This window comes from Mustela nivalis (assembly GCF_964662115.1).
Source record: "Mustela nivalis genome assembly, chromosome: 10".
Classification (NCBI taxonomy): Eukaryota; Metazoa; Chordata; class Mammalia; order Carnivora; family Mustelidae; genus Mustela; species Mustela nivalis.
In genome coordinates this window covers 11,179,302-11,200,838 of record NC_139029.1, presented here as the reverse complement: position 1 = coordinate 11,200,838, position 21,537 = coordinate 11,179,302, and the positions used below count along the sequence as shown (strand labels likewise).

The following is a 21,537-nucleotide window of genomic DNA, read 5'->3' as shown; positions in this document are numbered from 1 at the left end:
TTTTGTCAGAGACCGTGTGTGTCCTGCAGTGTAGGACTTCCAGTGCGAAGACCTAGAACATCTTGGGCAAACCAGGACAACTAGTCACCATCACGGTGGCCAACCTCAGACCTATCTGTTGAAAATGCAGAGTCCAGACCCAGCTGTGCTGTTGGCAGGGTCCCCAGAACCTGTCCTTCAAGCCACACTGATGTCCTGTGACGTCTGAGAACCATGGCTAAGGGTGCGCTGTCTCCCTGGGCAGCATGGGAAGGTCTCAGGGTGAGCCCACCTTGTCCTAGGAATCAAGACAAGTCAGGTCTTCCTTTTTGCTCTATGTCACCCCTCAATGGTGAGGACGATGATGTGACAATGGTGACACAGGTATCCCCACAGCCACACACTGTCGGTCCTATTATCCCCACTGTACAGGTGAGGGAACAAGGCCAGAGATGACAGGTGACTGGCCCAGAGTCACACAGCGGGTCGGTGATGGAGCTGGGACTCAACCCCTGCTCTTCTGCAAACCCAAACCAATCCTCCCCTTTCATGGGCTCAGGGTCTTGGCCTCTGGGAAAACGAAACCAGACATTTCAGAGCCAAAACACTGATGGGAAAGGTCTTTGTGGCTGAAACAGACAGGTTGACGAGATGACCACCACGGCCCCCACTGACGTGGCCCACGGGGCCAGAGAACATCAAGGCCCAGACAGCTCGGGCTCTGGGTGGCAGTACTCCTGGCCCCTCCCTGTTCAGCGAGGTTCTCAGGTCCCAAGTCCTCTGGCCTCACCATCACCAGGGTCAGAAGACCACGGCCCCTCCTTAGTCTCACATTCTTCCACTAAGAAAATGTACCCCTGAGAAATGGTGGCCCCATGAACCCTTTTCCTAAAGCCCAGGTCATTGGGAGATTTGGCGATGCACCAGCCTCCCAGGGCCCCGCTCTGCCCAGGCAGGTCAGCGCTCTCACACGGCACGAGCTGAGGGAAGCAGATGGAGAGCCACTTTGTCAAACCAGGGAAGGGGGCCCAGACACCTCCATGAGCAAAGCGTGCAACCCAGTGTTCAATGTCAGCCTCATCAGGGCCCATGAGGGGAAACTGAGGCCCAGGAAGGCACAGAAAGTGGCTCAAGATGAGGTAGCAAAGGATGACTGAGCTAGGATTAAAATGCAGGAATCCTGGCCCCCAGGTGCCCTCTGCCTTTTCACTCCATTGACCTGTCTCTGCTGAGCAAGAGGGGACAGGAGTTGTTCGCTTGTCCAACCAGGGCAGTGGTTTTCAACCCTGGCTACACATGTGTCCCCAGGGAGGTTCAGCACACCCGCGTATCTTCCTCCCTTCCTTTTCCCCCTAGAAATCTCTGCTCACGAGACCCCAACCCCCTTAACAAGTCAGGGTCGTCTCCCACTCAACGGAAGGCAAGAAGACAGGGTTCAGTCCATTGCCACAGACAGAGTACCCCAATGGTCTTGCCTGCGCTCATCCTTCAAGGCTCTGGTTGGGGCCCCTGCCCTGACTGCTTGGCTTATGTTCATTTCTCTTTTCTCATTGCCTCCTCCTCCTAGTAGGGCTTAGAGGTTGTACCCATCTTGTGGATGGCGGGTGTGGAGACACTTGAGGCTGTCCGCTGTCCGAAGGGCTGGGACAGAGCCTTAAGATGATGATGAAGAAGAAGGAGGAGGAGGAGAAGTTGAGGAAGGAGAAAAAGAAGGAGGAGGGAGGGGGAGGAGGAGGAGGAGGACGGGAAGGTAGTGATAATGGAGGGGGTGGTGGCAGTCACCATAATAGACTGCCCACCACGGGCCTGGCATCACCTATGTGCTCCACACACACAGTCTCATTCAATCCTCCCTGGAGTCCTCTGAAGTGAAGGTCAACGTGTTTGGGTCGCAGCCTGGCTCCACCACTCCTCACAGGCTGTGTGACATGGGGTGAGTTACTCAACCTCTCTGTGGCTCTGTTTCCTCATCTGTAGAACAGGGATGATGATAGTCCCCCCCCATGGAATTGGGAGAATTCGTTACTAAACACCAAGCACTTTGGGCAGTGCCTGGTACGGAGTCGTCTCTAAGTATCATCACTGATAGGACCGTGTCCATCCTACAGGTAAAGAAACAGACTCCAAGAAGTTAAGTGACTTTCCCGAAGTCAGACGGCAGCTAAGTCATCATGGAGCCAGGACTGAGCCAGCACACCCACTGCCTTTCCCCTCATTGGCCTGCCGTGTGAACACCAGGGTTGCGGCGACATCTCCAAGCTGGGAGGGACTATAGAGCTGACCCAGTCCCTCTCCCCTAGCAAGAGGGGAGCGTAAGGTGGTCCAGCCTCTGATAGGACTCTGAAGGGACAGGATTTTCAGAGAGCAGGGACCACACCTCGTTGTTCACCGCTGTGTCCCCATGCCCAGCCCACGCTAGACCTCAAAGAAATACTTGATGAATGTGTGAATGAATGGACCAGCAGCTCTCCCCCTCCCCCAGGATGGTCTGGTCATAGCGGTCCAAGAATCCTTCATCTGAGGGTGCCTGAGGCTCTGCTCTGCACTCTGTGGCTGTCCCCCTCCCAGTCTCCTCTGAGAATCCCAACACGGCCCATCCATTCTCATACCCGCAAGACACTGCTGCCTTTGCCTCTGGTGGGCCCAATTCGTCCTCCATCGTCTAAGGAAGCTCTGCAGGGGAGGAGCTGGCCCTGAGCCTCCCGGGCAGGTCAAACTGGAGGCACATCTGCCCGACGGGCATGAGGCAGCCAACGCAGGTGAGTCACGGTCATGGCCACGCAGCGCTACAAGAGGGGGTGGCGCCAGACACCTTCCTCCCTTGTCACTCCTCCTGGTACAGCCTCTGTGGCTGTCCCCTCCTCCAAATCCCCTTCCTACTTCTCACTGCCCACCCACCATCAGCCAAGCTTTAGCTCCCCATGCCTAGCTCGGCCAGGTCTGCTCCAGACTTGGTTCCCTCCCATAACCAGCCCCTCACCCCTTCTCATCTAACCCTCTGGGGCCAACCCCATCTCTGTTTCCGACTAAGTTTGCTCCAATTTTTAATGTCTTAGTTTGGGTTACTGGCTCTCAACTGGGTGTGATTCCCCCCACCCCTTACAGGGCACAACTGGCAATGTCTGGAGACATTTTTGGCTGTCACTAGTGGGGGTGTGCCATGGGCATCTGGTCCGTAGAAGTTGAGGGCACTGCTCAGCATCTCCCAGTGCATAGGACACCCTCTGCAGCTGGGAATCATCGCATCAGTACTGCTGAGGTTTCAAAACCTGGTCTGCAGAGAGGGTGCAAGACCAGTGACAAGGGAAGAGTGACACAGTTCTGCCTTCTCTCTTCCCCGTCCCCTTCCTACCTGCATCCTCAGCCTCGGAGCTGGGACCCCTGGAGTCTCCCCAAAAAGCTACGTAGCCAGCTCCCCAGTGGCTCCCAGAGCCCAGTTCCTAAAACCCTGCCCAAACTCTCCTTTTCTTCCTGGGAGAGAGAGAGAAGGTGGGGCCTTACCTCCAGCCACTGGCTTTAAGGACATGGCCAGGGCACACAATAGGGCCATTATCAGGTGGGCTCTGAATGGCTGGAGGAAACCAGATCCTTCCTCTTCAAGTGGCACACAGCTAAAATCTTAAGACACTTGACCATGAATGCGTTTGAATCTTGGCACTGACACTTAGTGACTGTGTGACCTGAGCAAATGGCTTGCCCTCTCTGTGCTAGTTTCTTCATCCATCAAATGAGATGAAGCTGACAACAAACTTAGCTCAGAGGTTGTTGTGAGGTTAAACTGAAGCGTTTAAGTTCAAGGATTAAATTCAAGGAGATTGCCATGCCTCGAACAGTGTCTGGCACACAGGAAGTGCTACATAAGCATAATAAATGATTTCTAAAGAAATGACTGATGCTCTTTGCAGAGCTCATAAGCTGGGGACCATGGCTGGGGTACACACCTCTTCCTACTCTTGTGTACCCAGCCTACAAGGGTCCTCCACTGTGCCCAAACCCCCATGACACCAGCACCCTCCAAGGGCCTGGACTAGAGCTCAACCACTGCAAGTCCCCTGACTCGGGGGAGGGCAGCAGAGCCAGGCCTGCGTCCCGAGGAAGCCCTGCACAGCTTGTGGGAAGAGACCAAGGGGCTCAGCACCAACAGACCGCAGACCCCTAGGCCTCTGGCTCTTACCCATAAATGTCCACGAGGGTCTCCACGCCAGCAACACACACGGCGCTGGTGGGATGCTCCAGGGACACACGCACGATTCTCTGCAGTGACATGCTGGCCTTGGGACTGGGCCTGGGCCACCAAACCCAACACTGCCCCACAGATCCCTTGACGTGTGGTTTAAAGGACACTGGCCCCGCCTCTTCAGCCGGGGGTGCTAGCTCATTGGTTCCAGTCCTGGAAGCACAGCCCCTTCCCAGAGCAGGGAGCTCAGAATTGGCCAGAAGGAACCCATCATTTGCATATGAACCTGTTGCTCCGCCCCCAGCATGGAGGGAGTCAGTTTCTCCCTCAAAGGGAGCAAGTCCCCACAGGCATCTGGCTGGGCCACCAGGGCTTTGAGAGGTGGAGGAGGCAAAGATGTGGGTTATTGACCTGGGCGCCTCCTTCCCGTTCCACACACCTCCTCACCCTTTTTCCTGCATTTTCAGAGATGATCTGGTTTGGTGGGGAGCTTCTCTACCCTGCTGAAGGAACCGGTGAAAATGCAGATTCCCAGGCCCTGCCTCCAGTCTGACGCACCAGGAAGGGGGTGCCGCCTGGCATGTGGATTTTTTTTTTTTAAATAAGCACCCCAGAGCATTTTGAGAAACTTTGAGGAACAGCAGACTTTTTCCTAAGAGCATGGAGTATAGAAGCAGGACTGGATTCAGCCCTGACTCAACCACATCCTGGCTGCGCGGAGTGGGCGAGTCACTTCATTGCTGTGTCCCTCACGTGTCGCTTCTGAAAATGCTGTTGCAGGGCTTCCATGGGACGACGTGGGCAGAGTTGTAGTGTGGAGCTCGGCATTATTTTATTACTGGCGTTGTGTGTTGTTTCCTGCCTGTGGAAGGGGCAGGTGGTGCGAGTTAAACCCTTTCCGGCTAGAAAGAGCTTAGAACATCAGGGTAGGAAGGCTCACTTGTCAGGTGGGGAAACTGAGGCCAGAGGGGGTATTCAGCCATCTGAAGCAGCAAGGGCTCTGGGGAGAGGGGTCTTGGGTTCAGATCCCAACTCCGCCATGCACCAGCTACATGACCTTGGGTGGTTACGTTCCCTCTCTCCGAGCCTTGGTTTCCTCACCTGTAGAAAATGTGGCTCATCACCACCCGGGCAGAGATAATGGCGGGGACACACCCTACCCAGCCAGGCTCTAAAGATGCTGGATAGATGAAGCTTCCTCCCTTCTCTCTAGCGATGCTGCCAGTCTGAGGCAAGGGAGGGACTGCGACCTGCTCCCCAGAGTTCCCAGTGGGTGAACTCCCAGCAGTTCAAGGATCTCGGCGGGTTTCCAAAGCTGATGTCCTTCTCTCCCAGAGTCTGGGAAGGATGTTTTCAAGGAGAGCCGCTGGGCTGCTAGATTCAATGACAGCTTTACTTTTTTTGGCTGGAAAATGGTGTGATGGCTGACTCAGCTCTGGGTAAGAGTCAGGACTCAGAAGGAAGTCCAGACAGTCTCCCTACCTGCTTATGAACACAGCAGGGGAATCGGTGTAAGAAGTAAGGGGTTCCCTTGGGCACTGGCCCACTGTGCTGGGTAGGACCAGCTTCTGACTTAGAGCCCTGTCATCTCCCTTTGGAAGTAGAGCCAGGCCTTCGCTTCTACCCGGTTGATACCAGCCTGTAGAAATACATCTGCGGTTCGTTCAGACTAAAGTGTCAATGACTGATAGGCAGCAACGTTTTGCCTTTTAGTCCACAAGAAAAGATAGAATAAAGTGAGTGAGTGAGTGAGTGAGTGTCAAAGGGGGTCTCCTGAGGCAGCAGCCTGTGTATAGGGTGAGAGGGGTGATACTTTCAGGCTCCTGAAACCAGAACACGGAGGCTGGGTAACCCAGTCACTTTAGAGGGAGGAATGAAAGGGGATCACAGCGGCCTTTGGCCCTGGCACCAGTCCCACTGAAGAGTCTCCTGCCTCTGCCAGTAGGGCCCAGCCCACCTGCATCTGAGAGATGGAAGAGAGAGATAGCCCAGGGAAGGAAGAGTTAGGACCCACCTCTCCTCTGATACCCATCTCAGCAGGGCAGTTGGCCTCAGAGCCATGGGCCTGTGCCAGTCATCCCGCTGAATCAGCCCGCCTGCTTGCCTGCCTGGCACCGGCCCTGGGGGCTCTCTCAGCCAGGCAGGAGCTGCCCACGGCCCGCAGTTGAGCCAAGGAGCTGGGGCACGGTGGGTGGAACTGGAAGGAAGGTTCTCCCCCGCCTCCTTCCCTCTTCCCTGCAACCCAACAAATAGAAACTAAGGAGGCAGCCACTTGAAGAAATGCATATTGACATTTTTATTAATCACGTAGGAGATGATTGGTCACCCGGAACATCCTCAGTGGGGGTCATCAGGGCCCTCGGACAACTCTAGCATTAATTCCAGAGCTGCCCATGCTCAGGGTAGCTTGAGAAGGCCTGCTCCCCACCCTCCCGATCCCTCCGTAATGCCCATTCCCCTCCACCCACAGCCTTTCCCTGGGGAATCTCAACCCTGGCTGCACGCCCTTGGCCCCCAAAGAGCTTCCCTTCTCTCCTTGGCTCAGTGTAGGCTGCGTCATGGTTATGAGCAGAAAGTGCAAAGGTTCAACCAGGGGCTTCCAAATGGGGTCCCCAGAATCTTTTGGAAGGGGAGAACCCAGGTACACCCCTGACATCTAAACCAGAGCAGTTCTGTTTCATCCACTTCATATGTCCGGTTTCCATGGAAGTTTCTGGTTACTAAGTGTTCTATGGCTCACAGAGTATAACAGTGGCTGGCTGGCCTGATCTTGGACTTAGCAGGGGCCACTGAAAACCCCACTGGTGGAGGCCCGGGGCTGAGAGTCCCTCGCAATGGCGGGGAGGGGGCAGGCTGGCTCCCTTGTGCCTACGCCTGCCTGGGGCAGGGGCCACCGCTTGCCCAGCACTGGCCAAGCCTGCCTGCTTGTGCACGTCCTGGTGACCTCACCGGGGACAGGCCTCTTAACCAACCCCCACCCCCATGGCAGTTCTCTTGCCTTCTTTGGGGGGGGATGGGGGTGGATACAGGCTTGCTTTGGGGTTGACTTCACAGCGGAAACCCAGGCTACGTGCAGGGTCTCCGAGCTGCCAAGAGAGACGGGGCGAGCCTTCCCTCCCACTGCCTGCGGGACCAAGGGGAATAATTAAAGACAATTAAAGGAAATTAAACCCCACCTTCAGAGATAACCTAATGCCCCCCCACCCTCTCTTAACATCCGGGCCCCTGCCCCCTGTGACATCTGGAAGGGTCAGCCCCCGCCCCCGTTTTGCATCCAGAGTCTAAAATCCGAAGTGGGGACCAGGCCCCGTGGCTCATCCTCAGGCATCGGCCTCCTCTGCCACCCTGGCCTCCTGCCAGCTTGCCTCTGTGTGTCCCCCTGAGGCCTCTCTCCAGCCTCACAGCGTTTGGGGGCCGGAAGCAGCCAGCACTCGTAATTAAAGGCTTTCTAACCAGGTAACAAGCACCCTTCTAAGGACGGAGTCAGGTATTAAAGGGGTTCTGTTGCCTTTTCCTTTTTAAGCAGCCCTCAGATGCCGGGTTTTCCTGTCCTTATTTGTCTCTATAAACGTGGCTGAGAGGTCCCAGGAGGTCCCAGGACAGCTAGTAGAGAAGGTGCCTCCCCCCCTGCTCCTGCTTGTACAAGAACCACGGATGCCTGCGGCCCAAGCCTCCACCCCAGAGCCCAGGCCCTCTGGGACCCCTTCCTGGTGCCGACACGGGAGGAACAGCAGAACAGAGGGGGAGCTACTTAGAGTGGCCAGGCACAGCCGGCCGTGAACCCATTAAGGCCATTGCTCTTTTCTAGAACCTCTAGGAGTGGTAGATCAGGAAGGGGGCGGGAGGAATGAGGACAGTCCTCTCTGGGCTGGGGAGGCCCCTCCGGAGGGAGGTGTGTGTGTGTGTGTGTGGTGTCCACTGTCGTATCCCTAGATCCCCGGGCCCGCGGTGGCCAGCACGTTTGCAGGCACTCGGGAAGAAGCGCCAGGGGCTCCCCTCAGAGGCCGGGTGGAGGGTCTTCGCCATCACCCTGGCGTGGCTCCCTGGCAGGTGGGCGGAGGGGATGGCGGGCGGAGGCGGGCTCAGGGCACCATGTGCCACCACTTGAAGGAGAAGGGCTGCCGGCGCACGTTGGTGCCGCAGTGGATCTCCCCGAGCAGCTCGTGGTAGGACAGATAGTCGTCGATGAAGGTGCAGTGCAGGCCCAGCGGCTCGAGCAGGGCGCGCACCTTCTCCTCCAGGCAGCAGCGGCCGTTGATGATGGGTCCGAAGGGCTTGGGGATGCCCAGGTGCTTGCCCAAGACCACCATATTGACCTGCAGAAGAGAGAAGACGAGGGAAGCCTTGCTACCAGGGGACACCCCCCCACACGGGGGTCCCCAGGTCCATCCCGTTCTCATCAGCATCCCTGGGCCGCTAGGACAGGCGCTTGCACAAAAACTAGGGTCCATGGAAAGAAGGAACGGATTCGCGGTTGGAAGAGAAGATTAATACCAAGTAGGGCTGCCAAGAACATACGTGGTGCCTTTATATGAATGAGAGTATTCCTCCAATACTTCCTCTCAAAATATTGTCAGATTCTAACAGTTTAGTTAGAGCAAGCCTTCACCATCATCGGCCAGAAACTTTGTACAACAAATATCTACAAGGTCCACGGTGTGAATGTCCTTCTGGTGTGGTGTCCTTGTGCAGTGCACAGCTTGCTCAACTCTCCCTGGAAACCCTGATAAGTGTTATGGTTTTTTGAACATGCCCTGTGTGCCAGATACAGCATCACTAAACTTCACAGCCTCCCTCTGAGTCAGCGGCTGGGGAAGGTTAAGTAACATAATCCAGGCCACACAATCAGAGAACGGAGAGATGAGGGCGCCTGGGTAGCTCTGCCGGTTAAGCGTCTGCCTCTGACTCAGGTCATGATCCCAGGGTCACAGGATTGAGTCCTGCATTGGGCTCCCAGCTCCTCAGGGAGTCTGCTGCTCCCTCTGCCTCTCTCTGTCTCTTATGAATAAATTTTTAAAAATCTTTTTAAAAAAGAGAACAGAGAGACTAAAATTTGATGTGGATGTAACTCACACCCAAACTCATGCTCTTTGTCTTCTGCCAGAGTTGGTAGCACTGTGGCTGGCTGGGGGTCTGAAGAGTCAGGGCAAGGGGCTAGGAGCCCCTGGGGGCTTCTCAGTCTCCAGGGCACTTCCGCTTCCCTGGCTGAGGGCCCTAACTCTGGGCAAGGGAAGCTTCCCTAGGACAGGGTATGGAGAGGTCTCAGACAAAACCTCGGCCCCATACTGATGGCCAGAAAAGCTGTCCTTGGTGTTCCAAGAGGATTCTTTGGGGACCTGCTGTCTGGAGGCTGGTGCTGGGTCATCTCAGCATGGGACGGACCACCCCGGACTCGGCGCTCTCACATCTTCCCTGCCATGGCCCCTTGGCCTCAAGTCTACCCCGCAGGGCCATCTGCAGCTGGGAACAGTATGAAGCTGGAGGGTCCTCTGGGGTCCATGCTTTGGCCTTGGCCCTGAGCTACCCCACTGCTCACGAATGGGCCAGAATATGCCAGGTGTTAAGTGGGGCAAGTAAAGGGACAAAGGCTTGGAGAGGAGATGAGAATTCAGGAGACTGAAGGCTCCTCACTTGCTGGGTGACCTTAGGCAAGTCAACCACTCGGCTCGGAGGGCCCGTTTCCCCATCCGACACATGAGGGAGTTCAGTGAGCGTTCCCTATGGGGCTCTTCCGGTGTGGACATACTGGGATGGTTAAGCAGGGTCTGGACCAAAGTTTAGGGATTCTCACAGAGGGGTGTGTGTTGGGGTGGGGACTCCCAAAAGAGGGCTGGCCAAGGTCATGGGCTGGATCCCAGGCTGTCCCCCAACCTTCAGCCAGAACCAGAACCTGGGTGTCCCTTAGTGTCTCCTGACCAATATGGCGGCCACATGCAGCCACAAGCAGCTGTTGGAAATTAAGTAAAAGTATAAATTTCATTCCTCAGACACACTAGCCACATTTTAAGTGCTCAGTGGCTTGGTGGCTCTGTGTTGTATAGACACAGAACATTTCCATTACCTGAGAAAGTTCTAACACACAATACTGCCTTAGTTCTCAACCAGGGTGATTTTGCCCCCAGGACATTCCAGTTGTCACAGCAAGGGGAGTGCTACTTACTGGCATCTTATGGGCAGGGGACAGGGATGCTGCAGAATTTGGGCCCAAACATCAGGAGAGCCAAGGTCATGAAGCCCTGCCTTAGAGGTCTCTGCCAGGACCTCACGGTGAGGATGTAGGAGTGAGAACACATCCTGGCAAGGAAGCCCCGCCCCACACCCGTGCCTCCAGGCAGGCCCTCAGGATTCACTCCCACCCCTTGGCTTATCCAGTGACAGGGACTAGAGCAAAAGGCCCCGGGCTGAAGGAGGGTCTCCTGTCCTGGGGAGCCCAAGCCGCCAACACCCTGACATCCTTTCCCAAGGTGTTAATAGGTTAGCCAGTGCTGTGCTGATAGCATCACTGGGCCCCTCCCAGAGGCCACCCCGGTGAGATCACACCTGGGCATCTGCTTGTCAGCTGCTGACTTAATGCAGCGGGGAGGCAGCCACCTTGGGCCGGCCTGTTCGCCTGGGGAGTTGCACTGGGGACCAGCCTGTAGGGGGCCACGGTGCAGGGCAGAGTCAGCAGCTGAGGCCCAGGAAAGGACGCCTGAAACACTGGAACCAGAAGATGCTTCCTTTTTCCACTTGGGAGGAAAAAAGTGCCCTTCGCTCAGGGCTGGCCCGTGCACGGAAGGAGGTTCAGCAGCACCCCGGCCCGCATCCACGAGATGCCCACAGCTCCCCCATCCTCATAGCAATGAGAAAATGACCTTGAGGGGCAAATTCGCCCTGGTTGACAACCACCGATGGAGATGCTTTGCACGAAAAGCAAACATACGCCGGAGAGGTCCACAAGCCACCTGCCCACCCCCGTCTCTGCCCAGCGGCCCTCGGATGACAGGAAGTGCTTCTCCTCTGGAACCCCAAATGACACCCCTCTGGACTCTGCCGGACCCCAGGGAAAGGAGATGACCTTCTGCGCTCTTACCATGTCCGGGAAGAAGGCTTCTGCATAGGAGCCCTTCAGGGAGAAGAGCTGGGGGACGTCGATGATGTCCCGCTCGGTCAGGCCCAGCTCCCGCTTCAGCACCTCCCGGTTCCAGTCGATGCATTTCTGGGGGCAGGGGGAGAGGCAGCGGGCACCCAGGGAGCCAGGGAGGCTCTAACGCTTGCTGAATGCCAACTGCGTGTCATGCCCAGCGCTGTGCTCCTGCGCTCCTCCAATCCTCCCAACAGCTGTGGGCCCCTGCCACTCCCAGATGGAGAAACTGAGGCTCCAGGGACCTGCCCCAGGGCACAGAGCGAGGACGCCGCGGAGCTGGGATATGGACCCAGGCAGTTTGGGTTCCGAAAGTGCCTGCCGCTACACCACACTGCCCCAGCCGCAGCGTGAGCCGTACCCCTGTGCATCTCAGCAGTGAGGGAGAGAGTGCCAGGCTCCACTCAGGAGAAGGGAAGGGCCTCCTCCATTTACTGAGCACAGCTGCCACGAGGTCCTGCACCTTGCACTTGGCTGGCATTAGCCCCGCCCCTCCCAGAGACCTCCTCCCGCCGTCACCCACTGTCCCCTTGACTCCCACCTGCCCCACGCCTCACCCCCACGGGGCCCCATTTCTCCACATTTCTCTCCTCTCACTCTGCTCCCTGGAACGTGGAATCTCACTTCCTCAGAGCAGAGCTAGATCTCCCTCAACAGACTGGAGCTCCCTGAGGGACTGCTATGTCTCCTCCATCAGACCCTGGGTTTCCCACTGCAGAGGTCCTACCTTACCCACAGGTTTTGGCAGCTTCCCCCCACCCCCCACAGTCAGAGGCTCTGGGGCTGAGCCCCTAATCCCCAACCCAGCAATTCCTGGGGCTGCTTCTCCTGGGACCGGGGGACCCCCAAGAACCCTCACCTGTACATAGAGACTGTCGCTCCTGAGTCGACGGTCGGCCAGCATCTCATTAATGCTTCTATTCACCTGGTGACTTAACCCTGAGAGAAAGAAGGCAGGACGGGGGTTCAGGGCAGACTGCCCAGGGCTATCTCGGGCCTGGGGCTGTAGAATCCAGGCCAGGATTTTTCTCCTACCTCAGGGCCAGGGGCTGAAGCTAGGACAGAGAATGTCAGACCCAGGAGACCCTACAGGGCCCAGGCTCTGGCTGCAAGTGTGTGTCCAGGGATGGAGCACAGCCTCCTGGGGAAGAGACTTCTGGCTCAGTGCGGTGTCATTAAGGTGCAGCTACCATTACTGAACACCCATCATGCTCTGGCACCCTCCTAAATTTACGATTAATCTTTAAAACAATGCTAGAGGGGTTAATTATCACCCCCAACTCAGAGCACAGGAAACTGAGGCACCGAGCGGTTTGGAACATAAGCTTGATCTCCCAGCCCAGGATTTGAACCCAGGTCCTGAAGCTCTGCCACACCCCTTCCAGTACTCCATTTCTCAGGTGGGAACACTGAGAAATGTGTTGGTGGGAAGGGGGAGGTGCTCAAGGGGGCCCAGCCAGACCCTCGGACAGTCTGTCAACTCCCAGAGGCAGGTCTGCAGAGTGGCCCTGACCATGCACCTGGCTTCTCCCCCAATCCCCCACTCTTGAGCGAGCCCCAAGCCCTGCCTCATCCTGGGGATAGCCCTCGGCCAGGCACTCCTCCCTGAGCCTCCCAGGAAAGGGATAAGGGGAAGGATGCAAGATCAGCAGGGCGCACATTGTTTCCGGTGGCTTTCCTCTCCTGGGGTGTGGCCAGGAGCCACCCACTCTTACTGCGGAGGTCACCCCCTGTGTGTGCCTGGGACAGTCCACTGGCCTCTTGGCTTCCCTGCCTCGGCCCAGTAAAGGGAGGACTGACAGCCCTGCTCTCAGGGGAGGGTGTCAGAAGAATTAGTGATGTCCAGCTCTAAGCGGAGGGATCGGAGCAAGGCAAAGGCATAACCATGAGAGGCATCCCCGGTGCCCAGGGCTGGCAGTGAGAGGGCAGGATCTGCGCAGGGGGACTGGGTCGTTGGCGCTCACCATCAAACTGGGCGGCTTCCCCGTACCCCTCCTCTTTCTTCTCTTGGAACAGTCTGAGGCAAGCGCTAGGGCTCGCCAGGAGTAGCCGGAAACCCTAGCACAGAGGGAGGAAGAATGTCTCAGTGGATGGGGTCCCCCTAGGTGCAGGAGACTCCAAACTCACCAGACCATGCAGGGGTGCCACCTACCAGCCACAAAGAACTCTCAGCAAGTCCCCTAATCCTCCAAGCTGGTTCGCACCCCCAAGCCTTTGTCCAAGACATTCTCTGCCTGGATGCCCTTGGCGACCAGGGAACTCAGCCACTGGCCACTGGTCAGCCTCCCTCCCAGGCTGCTCGCTCTCTGAGCAAGGGGCCCTCTCTGCAAGGCGGTGGAGCTGAGCGGTTAAGAGGCTGGTCCTGAGTCCCCTGTCTGGGTTTGAATCTTACCCTACCAGTAATTGCCCTTCTGAACCTCAGTTTTCCCATCCATAAAATGGGGACAATGATAATACTACCCACCTTATGGAATTGCTGGAAGATTAGATGACTTAAAACACACACACATCATAGGTGCTCACTAAACGTTACCAGTTATCATTATCAGTGTCATCCCTGGGTCTAGGCTGAGAGGTCTGGATCAGAGCAAATACCCAACAGGTACAAGAATGAGTGTATGAGTGGTGGAGCCAACCAGCACCCTCCTGATCTGAGCTTGACCTCCTCCAGGAAGCCCCCCAGATGAACACCATCTTGTTCCCAAGGTGCCCTGACTCTGAGCTCCCTAAGGACATAGGCAGTGAGCTGGTTCCAGGCAGCTTTGCCCTGTCCTTTCCCATCAGGTTGGGGAGGGGGAGGGGTGGCTCAGGCAGGAGGAGAGGGGACCTACCTTTCGGTCAGAGGTGGGCACAAAGCTCAGGAACTCATCCACGTGGCCCACGGAGAGCCAATCAGAGTAGAGCTCCACGGGGGCCTGCACCTGCTGGGCCTGCAGGAAGTCCCGGACCACCTTGGCCATCCGCCTCCCACCGGACCTGGCCCAGGAGGGAAAGAGTGGGGTCATTTCATACCTACCATCCGCCGGATCCCTGCAGGCACTCCCTGAGCCTCCCACCTCTGTCCAGGCCTCATGATGTCTCTCTGAACGGGTCTCCTTTCGTCCCCACTTCCTGGCTCCGGCTCCCAGAGGCTCCCCAGAACCCCCTGTCCATCCTGGCCATCATCCCAGAGGCTCCAGCTCTCCCATACACACAGCATCCTCCCCAAGGCCAGGAAGGCCCTGCCAGCCCCTCCCCACTAAAAAGAGTCAAACGAGAGAGCTCCACCTGCCAAAGGGAACTAAAGACCCTGACCTCACACCCCACGACTCGGAGAGGCTGACTCTTTACCTAAAGTGCCCAGCCTCAGGTTCCAAAGATGACCAGGAGCTGGCCAGCCCCTCCCCTCGGCCCAGTGTTTCCTGAAGCATAAGGTCTGGACCACCTGGGAGTCAGACTCTGGTGGGGGCAGCTGCTTGTTTCAACAGAGAGTTCCTGGGCCCTGACCTCCTCCACATCTCAGAGTCTTGAAGAACGTGGCGCATCCAAGGATGTGGGATCTACATTCCAACAAGCCCCTCGGCTGACTCGCACGCCAGAGAACCACTGCCCTGGTCATCTTGTGCTCAACACGGACTGTCTAGCAGTTCCTCAAATGAGCTCTGGGCAGTTTCACACCACCCTTTACTAGCAGAGGGAGGGGCTGAGGTGGCCCCAAACCAGGGAGCAGGTCTTGGGAGCTGGCGTCCCAGGGCTGTGGGAGGAGACATTACCAAAAGCTGCCTGGGCCTGGGGGGATTTCCATACTGCCTCCAGCACGGCCATGTCCCCATTTCACAGATGGGGAAGCTGAGACCTAGCAAGGTCAAGGGAGGACTTGTCCAAAGTCAGAGCCATGTCTGATGTACTCTAGGCTCTCTTCACCTTTCCCTAGCACAGGTAACCACGTGCAAACACACGCATATATAGAGAGACATTTTTAAATATGTTATATGTTTTAATATATTAATATTTTTTAATATGGCTTTGCTTGCCTGGCTTAAGGACCTATCATGGACAAGCTCCCCAGCCTACATCGAATCTGGTGCTTCTCCCTTAAGCAGAACACAATCCAGCCCTCCCCTCTCCTCTTCTGCCACCATCTGGCCCGCACACCTCCCTCATCTGAATAATTCTAGTGGCAGGGGCTCCTGGGCCACTCAGTGGGGTAAACCTCTGCCTTCAGCTCAGGTCATGATCCAGGAGTCTTGGGATGGGACTCCCCCTGCTCAGTGGGAGGTCTGCCTCTCACTTTGCCCCTTCCCCTACTCTCTCTCTCAAATAAATAAAATCTTAAAAAAGAAAGAGAGAGAGAGAGGAAGTGAGGGAAGGCAGAAAGAAGAAAGGAAGAAAGAGAGAAAGAATTCTAGTGGCTTGCTTCTTTCCCTGGTCTCTCTGCTTTCACCCTTGCTCCCCTGCAGTCTAACCAGATGAAGGATCCCTCCATCCTCCAGACAAAATCCTCCCACCACCCCGGTCTCCCTCGTTGTACATGCAAAGTCCTCACGATGGCCCGCACGGCCCCTACCAATCCCGACAACTTCCCGCCTTCCACTCTCCTCTTCATCTGCTTGGTTCTGGCCACGCTGGCCTCCTGCTGCCCCTTGAACATACCAGGTACAGGTACAGTTCTGTCTCAGGACCTTTGCACATGCCGTTCTGAGCCAGGAATTACTGCCCACCTCCCCTCTCCCCATGGCTCGCTTCCATCTTCAGACTTAACTCAAATATCATCTTCTTTCCTTATGAGGACTTTGAAAATTACAACAGTCCCTCAATCCCCTTCCAGACTTATTTTTCTTTGGCACTATTAGGCGTACTTTCTATCCCATGTATTGCCTGGAATCCCAGCAGAATATAAGCTCCAGAAGGGCTGAGATTTTGTTCACATTCACTTCTGGGGTCCTAGCACCTCTTATGTACTAGATGCTCAAAAACTAAAAACTGTTTGTAAATGGTATGCTTTTGAACAACTGTGTGATAGTCCGTGGTCTCTATCACTCAAATATGTCATAGACTCGACAAGCAGTGACAAATGACAACACTGATTTGATCTGGGGGATAGGATTGTAGAAAATATTTTTCTTGTATTTCTGTTATTTTAAGATAGTGCTGCTGATTTAAAAGACTTCCTAAACAGAGTGAGATAATGGAGAAGAGCGAGACTCCGGAATCTGCTCCTGAGCAGAAAGTGTCAGGAATGAAGAACACAAGGTTGCGGCAAGGGCCGCGTCAGCCCAAGCCAGCCTGGGGAGCATCAGACCTGCTCTGCACATCACATCAAAGCCACCACCAGGGGGCAGAATTGCTCAAAGATGATTTTAAATACACGGGCGCAGGGGTGGAGAAACCAGAGCATGGACAGGACACTTACTGAGCACCTAGTGTGTGCCTGCTTGAGGCTCCTAGTACTAAGTATCTTGCTTTCTTAAAAAAAGATTTTATTTATTTATTCGACAGACAGAGATCACAAGTAGGCAGAGAGGCAGGCAGAGAGAGAGGAAGGGAAGCAGGGTCCCTGCCGGGCAGAGAGCCGGATGTGGGGCTCCATCCCAGGACCCCAGGACCATGACCTGAGCTGAAGGCAGAGGCTTTAACCCACTGAGCCACCCAGGTGCCCGCTAAGTATCTTGCTTACTGTCCACGATTCCCCTATGCTGTACGTACAAATAACGTGCAGTCATGATCTGAACTCTGCCCGGCTACGCTCTCTGACCTCATCCCCGATGGAGCCCCTCCTTACTCACTCAGCTCCAGCTCATGGGTCTCCTTGCTGCTCCTCTAATGTCTCCGACACACTCCTGCCTCAGGGCCTTTGCACTGACCATTTCCACTCCCTCACACGTTTTCCTCCCAAATACCCACATCTTTCCTCCAGGGCTTTGTTTAAATGTCAGTTTCTCCGCAGGGTGCACTTTACCTAACATTCTCCCTGCTAGAATGAATGTAGGTTGTCTGTTTGTTCACTACTGAGGTCCAAAAGAAGTGAAGACAGGAACACAGGACAGCAGCCTGAGTGTTGAATTTTAGTCTGGGGCCCAAGGAGGAGATTTGGATTCTATCCATACTGCTAACTTACTGTGTGATCCTAGGTAGTAGGTGTCCCTCTCTGAGTCTCAGGGACCCCTTCTGTTTACCAAGGAGCTTGTTTCTGGTTATCTACACAATAGTCAGTGGACTGGCTCTCAGCTGCACTGGGGATCCTCACCTCCCTATCCCCAGTCCTTGCTCTGAGCCTGGGAGCTTCCAAAACATTTCTTTTATTCAGGACCACAGACCTGGCAAATGGGAAGTTTCAATAAATATTTATGGAATCAGCAAATGAATGCATGAATGAGTGCATTCCTTTGCCCTTTCTGAGTCTCAGCTTCGTCATCTGTGAAATGGGGATAATAATCATCATAACCTCATAGGGCTGTTCTAAGAATTAATTGAGGTAATGGGTAAACCATTATGTTCGTGGCACATAGTAGTTGATTAATAACTTTTGTCCAATGAGTTCCAACCTGCTTCATAGCAGACCCACTGCTGGGGACCCAGCTAAACAATACCGAAGCATCCAGAAGACAGTTAACACAAATTCTTTATCCCCACTAGTGCGGATGATATAGCTAGCACAGAGATTTTTAATAGACCCATTTCACAGAGAGGGAACTAAGGCATGGAGTAGAAAATAATTTGTTCCTTTTATAATGTATCTGTTGCACACTGATAAATCCCTAGTATCAGCCGTGCCTGGCACATAGTAGGCATGAAATAAATAGCTTCAAATGAGTTAACTGAGCACCTACTATGCGTCAGGGACTATAGTAAGTGCTACTTAGGTGGTTTACCCCAAAACGTGTGACTATTATATGGCAGAAGTAGGACTCGAACCCAAGCCCATCTGTGCCCCAAAGCCTGTACTCCTTCCTGCTGGCTCCCTCCCTGAAGCCCAGGACTACCTGGAGGCTTCATGGTCCTTCCGCCTCCACGGCTGTGGGCGGGATCCGGTCCCAGAGTAGTGTCTGAGCGTGAGTCACCAGCAAGGTGAGCACTCCTCCCTCTAGCCAACCTCAGCCCCGGGCACCCAGCTTGGGCACCTGGCTACGTGCTTGGGGTTAGTGCCAGGAAACCTCACCTCACAGATCCATAGCCCTGAGACTGCCAGGGTCACCACCTGAGGCTGGGTGACCTTCCTGTGACTGCCTGGCTGCTCTGGGTGTCAGTCAGGCCGTGGGGTTTTCACCGGGTTTCCAGGCCACCCACACACACAAAGGACTCTGGTGCCCATGGTGGGCTTAATGTCCAGGCCGGAAGCCAAGGACCCCACCAGGATCCCGGGACAGCGTACCCCACTCTTCGGCCAGTAGAATTTAGCAGACGCTGTCACCTGTCTTAGCACTAACCCCTATAAAACCTTATTTATCACCTGATGACAGCTGTCCAGGGTCGGACCCACCAGGTCACCTCTGCCACTCTGGTGTCCTGGCCAGCCACTCGTTCATCGGCAACCACCTTGGTGACCCCTGGGCCCTTTAAGCTGTTGCTAGAACAATAGCCATTTTGACCTTCTGGGAGAGGGCACCAGGTCCATCTCCCGCCTCTGGGCCAAATGGTGCATCACCTCTCCAACAATTTCCGTGTTTCAAAAGAAGCTGGAAATCTGGCAGCTCCCCCTATATACAAGTTGGTGACTAATGAAGCTCATGAAATACTCGGCAGGCCCCAAGACCGTGGGTCGCTAGTTTGTAAGTTTTCTCCAAGGGGAAATGAGCTTTTAAATGGAAGATTCTAGGATTTCGAGTCTTTGACTTCAGGACCGCATGCAGGAATAAAGACCACTTCTCAGACTGGGGACCCATATTTGGGGTGAGGGAGCTGGAGTGTGCGTGCTGTGGGGGTCCCCACGCCCTCCCACCTCCCACCCAGCCTCTCACTTGGGGAAGCTGCTGCCGATGAGGATCCGGCCCAGGGGATATTCCTTGCCGCCCACTGTCACGGGGGGGCTGACGTCCAGGTTGCCGAAAGAGTCAAGGCTGGAGGCGCCAGCGAACAGGATCTCCCGGGTTACATATCCAAAGTCAGGACCCTAGGGGAGGACCAGCAAGTCCCCCCACCCCAGAAGGAGGGGTCAGTTAGGACAGGAAGTGACAACTCTTGGGTGGGGGGAGTGGAGGTGTGTGATTAAAGTCCAAGTCTGCAACAGGACAATAATGAGAAAAATCCCCAAATGTTGGAAAATCAGGCAATACCCTTCTGAAGACTCCTTAGGTCAAAGAAGAAATCCAAGTGGAAACTAGACAATATTTTGAAGCGTAAGGTAATAAGCACGCAGCCCACCAGAACTTGGGTGTTCATGAGCCTGCAGCTAGGAGCGGCTGTAGCTCTGAACACACATATCAGGAAGAGAGAGGGTTGGAAAATCCTGCTTCCATTTCCAGCTAGGAAAAGAACAGCAAATTAGACGTAGAGCAAGTGGAAGGGAGGCCAGAGTAAAGACAGGGGCAGAGATGAGCGGGGAGCGCCCCTGCAGGGTCAGGCCCGGGCTTGGGGCAGGCCCTTGGTTGATGCGGAACTCACCCTGTGGGGCTCACTGTTGCCTGTGCTGGGACTGGGTCCCGGCCCGGCCCCTCCAGGCTGCGGTAAATACCCTGCTCCACGTGACCAGGCGCTCCCGGACTTCCCCCTTCCAGCCCCCCCCCCCACCTGGACAGAGAGACAGTCCCTGCGCGGGGGTGTGAGAGCCGGGAAACAGGCAGAGATGGTGAGCTGTAGGGCTCAGGCCCACCTCCAAAGGCAGTTCAGCCTAGCGGTAGGGCTGTAGACAGTCGCTCTGGTTTGGCCTCTTGGTACCACTAGCTGCGTGGCCTAGGGTAAGTTACTTAACCTCGCTGAGCCTCTGGAAAGAGGGACTGAGCACAGAACTGTGGATTTGAGGAGTGACCCTGTGACCCGAGGGCCGGGTGCCTAGAATGCAGTGCATGGTTGCTGGGGCTGTTCTCATCCCCAACCTGGGCAGGAGAGGCAGCATGGGGCCTGGCCTGCAGCAGGGGTTCGGAAAACATTTGTTACCTTAAAAGAGGCCCCACCTCGTAAAAGCAAGAGTGGTGAGGGCTCGCTAACGGTGCGTTCCCCCACAAGGCAGTCTGGTCTCCCCAGGGCTGCCCCACTGTTGACTCCCATCCACATGGGGGAGAAGGGCTCCCCAGGAGGACTTGACTGGCCTGCCCTTCCCAGAAAGGGGGGTTAATTTGCATACTGTTTGCATGTCATTTGCATATTCTGGCCCAATCCCCACCCCCACTGACTCCCCATTTCTCCATCATTTGTGTCCTTTAGCTCCCCCTAAAGGACAAGGACCAGGACCAGCAATGTCCTATAGGAGGAGCCCCCCAAGGACCTCCACTTGGCCCTTTGCCACATACCAGGATCCGCTTATAGGGGAAATGCTTCAGACCTCTGTTTCGGGGAGAGTCGAAGACCACTGGGAAGGACTTGTGAGGGGCCTCGGTGTAGCCAAACTCCATCTCGTCCTAGGAGAGGAGAAGAAGAGCTCTTCGTGGTGTCCCCAGCTGTGATTTTCTGAACGGGGTGATCCCCTCATCCCTGGGCCAAGGCGGGGCCACAGGTGCTTCCTAAGAGCTGGGGGTGCCTGGGTCAGGGGTACAGGTGAGGCCTCTGGGAGGCCACTGGGAGAGGACTCTGTCTGGGACCCGAGCACGTCGGGGAAACAGGAGAGACTGGGGTGATGGGGCAGCGGGAGTGTGTTCCCCTAAGCTGCCGGCGCCTCGCTCCCCATCCCGACCGAGTCCTGGCTTTTCTCGGGACACCAAGGCTGCTTAGGAACCTGTGCGGGCCCCATTTCCCAAAGTCGGGGTAAAGGACGGGGACCCAGGCGTCCCAGGCCACCCCTCCCCCCGGCTCCTGCGCCCACCTGGATCCAGCGGTCATTTCGATTTTCAATCTGAGGGCAGACGATCAGCTTGCAGTTGGTTTTCAACGCTAGGTCTGACATGTCTTCCAGAAATTTCTTATTTGGGCCATGAGAGTCTACCACACTGCAAAACATAGGGAGAGAGGAACGTAATAGTGACCTCTGACTGGGGCCTTGGTGCCGTCTGCGCTGGGCCCCATGTGGTCCCTGGGTCGAGAGGTTCAAACACATCCCTGCCCTAGAGAAGACAGAGACAGATAATGTCCCCAGATCGTAGGGGACATTATCTGTCCCTGCAAGGTCAGGAGCAAGCCCAGGGGTATG

General features: G+C 55.6%; 2 protein-coding genes across 2 annotated transcripts in view; both read right to left on the bottom strand.

The window, feature by feature from the left end:
* PADI3 (peptidyl arginine deiminase 3) overlaps positions 1 to 4,286 on the bottom strand; it is a 29,670-nt gene extending 25,384 nt beyond the window's left edge. The window contains exon 1 of the mRNA XM_082685558.1: positions 4,154 to 4,286. Coding sequence (XP_082541684.1) covers positions 4,154 to 4,245 — 92 coding nt within the window. The 5' untranslated portion in view covers positions 4,246 to 4,286. The remainder of the gene's footprint in view (positions 1 to 4,153) is intronic.
* Positions 4,287 to 6,428: 2,142 nt separating this feature from the next.
* Positions 6,429 to 21,537, bottom strand: part of PADI1 (peptidyl arginine deiminase 1) — a 40,760-nt gene continuing 25,651 nt past the window's right edge. The window contains exons 9-16 of the mRNA XM_082688292.1: positions 21,214 to 21,337; positions 20,705 to 20,812; positions 19,217 to 19,368; positions 14,111 to 14,255; positions 13,244 to 13,337; positions 12,139 to 12,218; positions 11,229 to 11,354; positions 6,429 to 8,472 (exon numbers count right to left, since the gene is read on the bottom strand). Of these exons, the coding sequence (XP_082544418.1) occupies positions 8,239 to 8,472; positions 11,229 to 11,354; positions 12,139 to 12,218; positions 13,244 to 13,337; positions 14,111 to 14,255; positions 19,217 to 19,368; positions 20,705 to 20,812; positions 21,214 to 21,337 (1,063 nt within the window). The 3' untranslated portion in view covers positions 6,429 to 8,238. The remainder of the gene's footprint in view (positions 8,473 to 11,228; positions 11,355 to 12,138; positions 12,219 to 13,243; positions 13,338 to 14,110; positions 14,256 to 19,216; positions 19,369 to 20,704; positions 20,813 to 21,213; positions 21,338 to 21,537) is intronic.